The sequence below is a fragment of the Mandrillus leucophaeus genome, unplaced genomic scaffold, assembly GCF_000951045.1.
Source record: "Mandrillus leucophaeus isolate KB7577 unplaced genomic scaffold, Mleu.le_1.0 Scaffold375, whole genome shotgun sequence".
NCBI classification, from domain to species: domain Eukaryota; kingdom Metazoa; phylum Chordata; class Mammalia; order Primates; family Cercopithecidae; genus Mandrillus; species Mandrillus leucophaeus.
In genome coordinates, this window is record NW_012103976.1 from 2,645,173 (window position 1) to 2,654,973 (window position 9,801).

A 9,801-nucleotide genomic window follows, 5' to 3' on the forward strand; every position below is an offset into this window, starting at 1 on the left:
ACTTCTATATTGATTTCTTCAATCATAAGAAGGTAATTAGAAGACCAATTTTTAAAATAGTTTTACCTCCAGAAAAAGTTCCAAGTTTTTTATAGCAGCAAACATTGTAGAAAGCATATAAAACACATCTCTTTTATTATATCAAGGCTGCTGTAAACACTGTATTTCAATAACATTTCATTTTGAATTATATGATAGCAGATGCTTTTTACTTGATAATTAGGAACACATATATCAGAGTCCTAAGCCACATATTATCCATTGAGTTTTAGATTTCAAATCTTATATCCTGAAGTACCCAGCATTCATTAACTATATTAAAATTTTGAGGCATACAAAATTAGAGTACTATCAAGTACAGCCCATATTTTTACCTTGAAATAATTCTATCATCCCATCTAAAAGCCACAAAGGAAATTATAAAAATTAAATGCTTAGTCAAAACACACGGAGCTACATCTAAGGTTATTAGATGCCAACTTGGACTGAAATAACTTTTATAGTAACTTCCCCACATTTCCATCGGAGGAAGATGTTGCCCAGTTTCACCTAAAGTCAATTCAAATAGCTTCTCCTTTATAGGTAACAGTAGATAACAGAAGGGCCCATCTAAGAGAAAAATCAATTGAGACAATTAGCCATTATTCTATCACCTGGATGCTGCAAAGATATGATAAATTGGAGCAAAACTCAATGGAAAATAAATCTATCTTCATGACTGTTAAAAATTTTAATCTACAATAATGACAATTCAACAAATTTAACTTTACACAGGAACAAAAAAACCAAATATCGCATGTTCTCACTTACAAGCGGGAGCGAAACACCGAGGACATATGGACACAAAGAAGGGAACAACAGACACTGACACCTACTTGAGGGTGGAGAGTGGGAGGAGGATGAGGATCAAAAAACTACCTATCAGGTACTATGCTTATTACTTGGATGACCAAACTATCTGTACGACAAACCCCCGTGACATGCAATTTACTTATATAACAAACCTGCACACGTACACTTGAACCTAAAATAAAAGTTAATAAATAAATAAATAAACAGAATGTGTAGATGGAAAAATAATTAACTTTAAAAAATTCTAGAAGACATGATAGAAAATTACCATTGGAAGGTGAAGCATTTAAACTGTATTACATGAACTCCCACATATGGAGAATACTCGTTTCCCCCTACTGAATTCTATCATCGCATTACACTTTCAATGTTAATTTTAAAGTGTAATGAAACTATTTAGGTACAACATATTTTCTACTGACTGATTTGGAAGGCAGACTTGATCCAACATGTTTACCAGGAAATCATGTTTTTAATTACCCCTCAAATAGGCTTACAGATTATAGGTCAAATTGAGGGAAAGAAATATTTATCCAATAATTTAAAAAATGGGTGCTTACCATGAGATCTGGAAAACCAACAACTATTGTAGCATAATTGTTCTCATCTGAGAGAATTCTGTTGGGAGAGGCAATCTTTTGTTCCACAGCTGAACTTAGATGTTCAGATGATAGTTGATCACTGGAAATTTTATGAGGTATGCTGAACTCTGTTTCTGAAAAGCATCAGACAAACATTAGACACCATATGCTCCGGAAATGCTCCAGGGATTAATTTTTTGCAAGATTTTATTCTTGACAAGTCAAATGGAAAAGAACAAGTTAAAAAAGAGGAAACACTTTAAATTACATTCATGGGCTTTTGTTTGAAAAAAATGCTGTTTTTATAACCAAGACATCTTCCCAAAGTGATTTCAAGTATTTATAGAATTCAAAATTTTATTAGGAATAAATACTATAATTAATAGTTCCCTGTAGAAAAGATGTGAAAACTGACCCAACCAAGTGTTGGCAATGGTGTTTTAGATTTTTTTCATAAGTACTATTCATCCCCCAAAACTGTGATAAATTAAGTAGAAATCCCAATAGTCTGTAGAAAAAAAGATGTTATCCTAAATTAGACTTGCAATCTAAATGTAAAAAAATAAAAATACTGATTTCTCAGTTAAAAAAATTCAAGGACAGAGCTTACAACAGTGAACTTCCTTATGACAATTTGAGATAGTAGATTCTTATTTACTATTTCTGGTGTAGTGACTAAGTTTTTTCTTTTGGTGTAAACTTAACATAGGCTGGTGTTTTGTTCTTAAATGATTCTAGAGCTCAGTATGTGTACAAGCATGCACTCACACAGTCATAAACACAGATGACATAGTATTTACCTTGTGTAACTCCAAACCCCGTGCTGGGTGGCTCCTCGTTCAGCACATACAACTGGCAAACCCCACTACCCTCAGACTCGATGTATGCAGGCTTAGTTAAAAGATATTTCCTGCAAACAAACAAAACATCTAGCTTAAGTGAAATTTTTCTTTTTCTAATAGTCATAAGGCCAGACTAAGAAAAATTAGATTCTCTTCAGCCTCTTCTTTATAGTTCCAGTATAATTTGAAGTTTTAGAGTTTCATCATGAATTAACAAATAACTTCTCAACACTGTGTTAAAGAGCAGTGCACAACAGCAATTCAGTAATGAATGTGAAGCAAAAATTCCAGTGCTTCCTATAAGAGAAAGGGTTGTGGTGGGGGGGAGGAAAGCAACTCGAATGGGGTACACTCTTATTATCATGTAGCCTTCTCTTGATAAAACTCTTTGATCAGCCAGGAAGGGGGAGCATGACTTCTGATTTGTGATCAGCTAAGAGACAGATGCCCTCACAACTGAAATCTCCTTGATCTACTTATTTTTAACATTTCTAAAATATGGATGTATATATAGGCAGAAATCCTCTGCAATGAGCTACTTCTGCTTGTCAGCAGAGGGGCAGAAAGAGTCTGCACTTAGCTAGTGGAGTTGTGCATGAGGGAAGGTGCTCAAAGTTGACACTGTCTTTCATCAAGAACTGCACAGTCCGATGGGTCAGACAACAAAAACATAAACATAACCACATCCAAACCAGAATACACAAGATAAAAAGAGAAAGAAACTTCTAAGGTGTGAACTCTGTGAATTTACAAAAAGGCAACAGCTCTAAGGATGGAGACTGTGGCTCTTTGAAGGGAAAATCTACTTTGAAGTATCTCCAGTTTGGCAAGAATACAGTGAATTCTCAATGTACAAATAGGAAAAAGCCCAAATAACTATGGATCATATGAAAAAGTCATGATTTTTTTAACTGTTAATTTCAATGCCATTTTGAGAAGTGACATTTATTTTTTCTCCCCGCCTCACTTCTTATAAGTCTCATATACAGAGATGCTGCCAAACACAGAAATTGCTAAAAGATAGACACGGGAAAGACAGAACAGTAAAGATGATGGATAATTGATAAATAAGATTGAGCTACAACATACTCCATGATACACTATATAAAGCCACTCACTGATTTGTTTTGCTCTCCACCAGAAGCCATTTGTCCTCTGCTACAAGGAAAACTGTCTTGAGATTGATGGGAAGTGAGATGGTGTGAGTTCGCCCTTCTAGAACATCCAGCACAGTCAGGCTGTTCCTGGAAAAGAAGAAAACTGTATCTGAAAGGAAATGGTGAGGATAATGGTTGAGTAATCTGGCATAATCATTTCATGATACATTATGCAACCCGTAAATAGAATGTTTTTAAGACTGAGTAATGATGTAGAAAAATGTTAATTGAGAAAAACAGATATGCAAAATTCTAAACTATGTCAGGGTGTGTATAAGTAAAAATAATGGAAAGCAGTGACCATTGCCATGTTAGTAGTGGCTATGTCATGGAATTGTGAGCATTAGCTTTTCTTATGTCTGTTTCTCAGTATTCTGCAATGTGGGCAAAGTTACTTTTATATTAAAACATTCATAATTTGGTTACATTCACTTTATAGTAAACAAGTATAATCAAAACAGCAAATAGAATGGGCCAAATAAGAACTTCAGTTTAAATCTTCTATAATAAAGAGCTCACCCTTTTTCTTTGTAGAATACCAGCCAGTTTTTGTGTGAAAATTCTTTACACATTTTATAAGTTTCCTAAACACAAAACAAAACAAGATATTCACATTTAATGTGTCAGATACAGTCATGTCTCTCTTTAGCCACTTCCCCTTAAATAAAATAAAGTTCTTCAACTTGTAAAACATGTAATTCTCAAACAAGCTATCTATTTATCTACTCTAAGACTCTTATGGTAAAATGGATTAAACTATATATCAAAATTTACTGTGAACTATATACTAAAACCACTTCAGAATAAATTTTTAAAAACAATACCAAACATTGTTAAGAAATAACAGGCTATCTGATGATTAACCATGGAATTTACACCATAAAATAAACACATGGGAAACACTTTGTTTCTTATATTAGGAAACATTTATGACATTTTAAAAAATAACTTTTTTCATAGTCTTTTAAGACCTAAGTATGTTGACTTGCAGGACAGAGGGTAAACCTTATTTTAAAACCATTATTTTTTTCTGAATGGCAGAATAAATTCTCTTGTGTTGGCCTAAACTATTTACTTACTAGTTTAATTTAGTTAATAAACTAAAATACGTATTTGTCTAGTAGAGGAAATTAGGTAGCATACTCACAGTTTTATCATATAAATCCAAAACATAACTACATAACTGGAAAACACATTAAATTGACTTCATAATCAGAAATTTGTTAAAAATACCATATCCAAATACTTATTAATTTTCTCTTGTTAGTCCAGTCCTGGCAAATCTTCATGCAAGTATAATGTCATAAAAAGAAGTTATTGATATTTAATTATACACATATCTATGGTTATATATATCATGTTAAAATCTATATGTGCATAACAGGAAATTCTCTTGTGCATTACAACAAACCAAAGGCACTTAAAGGGATGGGCACGCATGCATCTTTCTGGTTAGAAGGCTATAGAAATCCTTGGCAATTTGCTGGACAAATGTGGTGTTTCTTACAGCTTCTTCTTTGTTCCACCAGAAAGGTTTCTTAGGTGTAAGTTTCTCTGAAGGGAGGATGAGGCGACGAAGGGCCCGGCCAGTGGTATCTAACAGCAGGATAACATCACTCTGCAAATGATAAAAACAGTGAAAAGTTCGAGATTTTTTTTTTTTTTTTTTTTTTTAAAGCGGCAACCTCTTGGCAACCTGACAATGAAGGTTATAGGGATAAATCAAAACAAAGACAATATTGTAATACTGAAGAAATATCACAAAGACATTAAATGATTTTTCTTAATGAAGAATTTAAAATTGTTGGTGGTTTTATGAAGACATTTCTAAATATGTGATGCAGAAGGTATTCTCTTTAAATATTTTTATGTAACAACCATTCCCTTTTAACTATAAGCTAGTTGAACCATGATTCTGTTTGATTATCTAGTAATAAGGAAACTACAAAGATTGATGATTTTAAGAAGTTCATCTACCTGTACCAAAATTATACTTAGAGAATGCTCTGTTGAAAGCTCTCTTATATTGTGCATAATTAAATCTTACTTATCTTTTTCACAAATCCAGGTTCAATTTAGAAAATAGGTATAAAATAGATATAAAGATGAGTTGGCAAAAAATATGCAGGACTCCAAGAAACTAGCTAGTAATGAGTGTTCCTTCATTTAGAAATTCACCAAGCTTGAAGGACCTTTATAACTGGTGCTATAATAAAGTACAAACAACAGATTTCTGCAGCATTATTAATTATAGCTATGCAATGATGTAATCTTTCAGTAATTAGGATATATTTTTTAAGAAAATAAATAAACCTTATGTGTTGAAATATATGAACTGAAATACATGAAATAAAAACTTAACATTGAGAAAGCCAGAAAAAAATTAAATATTTTAAAGGGATGCAAAGAAGTTGGTTTTTCAGTTAAAATATAAAGAGGTTTGAAGATTAGACTAACAGGTTTGCAAAAAGGTACCTGCAAGTTATTTGTCAGACCTCATTGTTATGCAGGTGTCTTTTCTCTCTTTGTTTTATTTTATTTTATATTTGGGGCTCCTCCAGTTATCCTAACTCCTGTGAACTTTTCATTTCAAGAAGAATTTCTTTTGGAGAAGATAAAGTCATAAAGCACACGAATAATTAATTCAAACCTTGAAAAATATAGAAAACAATAAATTGTGAAGTGTTTGTTCATTTATTCCATAATATTTATTGAGGAGCTTATATTTAATATATAAAGAATACAACGATGAATTAATCATGACCCTTGTCTTCTGTCATATAATTTAGTCAGAGAAATAAGAAGAAATGTTAAAAAATGAATGATTCATCTGCAAATCTAGCATCTCAGTGTGGTTTTAATTTTATTTTACAAGCTAATTTTATGGAAGTGCTCAAGAATTAAAATAGTATTTGCACCATATAACTCACTTCACACTATATACTCTGATTTTTAGATGTATTAAAAAATTTTACTGATCATGTTAACAAAGCTTTAATTTCTTTCATAAACATCACCCTTAGAATGCATCATTCTGTATGAGATATAATTCTCCATTAAGAATGTGTGTTAGAAATATTCTTTTAAAAATTAACATATAACAAGTATCATTCACCACTACTTGACAGTTTTGAAAATGGTAATGATACCTTAGAGTTTTCCTTAAGAAAAAAATAAAATTAAGTTAAAAATTTACAATCTCCATTCTAGATTAAATATTTTTTGAATAAGTATTTTTTGATGGAAAAAATCTTTCTTGTATAATAAATATGTACAACATTAAAATGAACTCTTAGTACTTAAGCAATTTGGGATAATATTAGCCTTTGTAAGCAAAAGGAAGTCCTAAAAATGTTTCATGCCTAAAAATGAGTAAGCATAAGAATAAGCAGTTGATTAAACAAATATGATCAAGTATAAAAATAAGTTAGTATCGTCTTCCATTTTTCTACCTTTTTAAGGTCTAATACTTACATATTCATAACATGGCATAAGTGAACTGAAAAACTATGTCTTTCTAAGTGACAGAAAACATATATTTCCAGCCACTGCTGTATTTAGAATTAGTTTATAAGCAATTGGCAACATGAAGGAGTTCTGTTGCTCCATCCTTTTAGATGTTAATGGTTTCCTTCTGTAAATGACTAATGATAGATTCTGTCTGGGTTTAAAAATAGAATTTTGCGTCATACATGAGTACATGTAACTGTGGCTTTGGCACTCCTTTAAGGGGGGCAGGGAGGAGACGCAAGTGAGCAATTTTATTATGTTTGTATTTGACTGGGAGAAAAGTAACCTCTGGATGACCTCAATGTCCCTAAATCTGAAATTCTAAACTTTGTACAGATGTAATAAATAATCTCATGGGGAGTGGGGGAAGGGGAGGGTCTTTATTTTTAGGCATGGCAAAGTTTCCCTTTTCTTACTTAAGATTTTATTTTAGCAAGGAATTTTTGAACAACTTCTTAAACTAACCAGGGACATGCATCTGTAGCAAAGATTCATGTTAAAAAGACAAGGAATAGCCAAATTCATGGAAGTACTTTTCTACAATATTTTTGCTTCATTTTTAGTTAGGGTAGAATGAAGAAGAAGGAATTGATGGCAGTCTACTTATTTCTCATTCCACTAGAATTATTTATCAGTTGTTAAATTTCACAGCTCTGTGCTGTTCACATGGAATTGTACAGGTCTGACATCTTGACAGGGGTATATTATAAAATAGTTAAGATACCCTCTCTGGGAAAAGAGAAGGCAGTTTAGAGGACAGGTAGAGAGGAAGTATACAGACACGGTGTGCAGGTCTGCTCAGGGTTCCGAAGCACTTTTCTGGAAAACTTGAAACTGTGGCCAAAGGGATAAGCAAGGCAGCATATAAGGAGGCAAGGTGCTGGCTATGGAAGTCAAGCACAGCTTCACCATGAAAATCAGATTTTCTTCCATGAAAGTAATTGAAATTAAACAGAGTATTAATTAGCAATGTTACCAAATAATTGGATCTTTTGAGAAAGTAAAACTCTTGCTGAGAACCTACAAATCTGGCACTTTTATTAAAGAATTTGTGTATGTAAATTTGACAGTGAATTTGACAGTTGAAAATGTGGCAGGACTGTTTAAATAAATATTCCAAATGTAGTCTCATCCAAATCTGACTGACTTACTAAATTACAAACCACCAAGATATCGTGTACCTTTTATGACAGATTGTTTTGGCTACAGAGTTAAATTCAATGGCATCGATACTTTGTTGAAAATCTATAAAGTAAAACCCTCATTCCAATTTTCAGGACATAAACTTTTATAAACAATATCTGGATATTTATAAATTCTGCTTCTAGGAGAAAGTAAAAGTAAAAATAAAAAAGTAAAAACAAAATCAGAAAAATACTTATAACTCAGAATTTATGATAATTTCTGGAGGCACGGACTAAAGTTAACGTTGACTTATTTCCTCAATGAACTACTGACATATTATGTAATACTTTTCTCTTGATTAGTGAAAGTATTATTTCTTGGTAGCACTTTGCTCTTTAAATATTCATAAGTAACAACACTGCATTTAAAAAATATTTTCCTATTATGAGTACTTGTTAAGTTTTCAAACTAATCTTTTCCCCCAAATCTGTAGTGAGGGAGAGAGTAGGTGATGTTTAATTCCGGTAGGGTCAAACCAATCTGCTGTGAATCTCAGTTCTACTATTTCCCTGCCAGACAAGTTATTTGAAGTCTGAGCCTCAGTCCTCTCATATGTAAATGTGGCTAAGAGCTACCCTCACTGGGCAGTTGGAAGAATAACATGAGTAAGTAAGCAATCTCTTACATGTTATGTTGGCAGCATTTAACAATTGATCCTTATCTTTGAGACACTCATCACTTGCATTCCTGGATAACACACTCCTCAGTTTATCCATCTACTCTACTGGTCACTCATTTTCAAACTCCATCATTGATTCTTCCTCATCTTCCTGATTTCTTAAAATTTTACTGCCCCAAGTCTTAGTGTTTGAACTTCTGTTCTCTACATTCAGTCCCTTGGTGAGTTCTTTCAGTCTCATGGCTTTAAAGAACATTTATTTGTTAATGAATCCCAAGTTGGTATATCCTGGTAGGAGCTCTCCATTGAACTCCAGTCTTACCATCTATGTGGATATTTAATGGACATCTCAAACTGAATCTAATATCATCTGAGCTTCCCTCCCAGATTCCTTCCCCATCTTAGTCAATGGCAACTTCAAGTTGCTCAGTCCCTAAATCTTACGGTTGTCCTTTACTCTCTTTCTGACCCTATATATTGGAATTGTTAGGAAATCCTGTTGGTTCTACCTTCAAAATATTTCTAGAATCTGTCATTGCTTATGAGCCCCATCCTCCTCCAAACCACCATGTCTCTTAACTAGTCTCCCTCATTGTGCCTTAGCACCTACAGACTATTCACACAGAGCACCCAGAGAAATCCTTTAATCATGCTAGCTCCCTGCTCAAAATCTCCTCCTGTCTTCCTCTTTTACTCATAGTCAGGATCCAGAAACTTCAACGGCCTACAAGACTCTACACCAGTGGTGCTCAACCTTTTTCACACCAGGGACCAGTTTCGTGGAAAACTGTCCCATGACTGGAGAGGTGGGGTGGGGGCTGTGTGGTGGTTTCAGGATGAAATTGTTCTATCTAAGATCATCAGGCATTAGGTTCTTCAAGGAGCGCACAACCTAGATATCTTGCATGCGCAGTTCACAATAGGGCTCACGGGCCTATGAAAATGCAATGCTGTGGCTAATCTGACAGGAGGTGGAGCTCAGGCAGCAATGCTTCCTTGCCCACCACTTACCTCCTGCTGTGCGGCCCAGTTCCTAACAGGCCAGGAGCCAATAC

General features: G+C 33.6%; 1 protein-coding gene across 1 annotated transcript in view; it reads right to left on the reverse strand.

The window, feature by feature from the left end:
* LOC105546938 (von Willebrand factor A domain-containing protein 8) overlaps positions 1 to 9,801 on the reverse strand; it is a gene marked incomplete at its 5' end in the record, with an annotated part of 160,509 nt that overhangs the window by 123,987 nt on the left and 26,721 nt on the right. Inside the window, 5 exons of the mRNA XM_011990268.1 lie at positions 1,413 to 1,567; positions 2,234 to 2,343; positions 3,394 to 3,519; positions 3,952 to 4,016; positions 4,940 to 5,050. Coding sequence (XP_011845658.1) covers positions 1,413 to 1,567; positions 2,234 to 2,343; positions 3,394 to 3,519; positions 3,952 to 4,016; positions 4,940 to 5,050 — 567 coding nt within the window. The remainder of the gene's footprint in view (positions 1 to 1,412; positions 1,568 to 2,233; positions 2,344 to 3,393; positions 3,520 to 3,951; positions 4,017 to 4,939; positions 5,051 to 9,801) is intronic.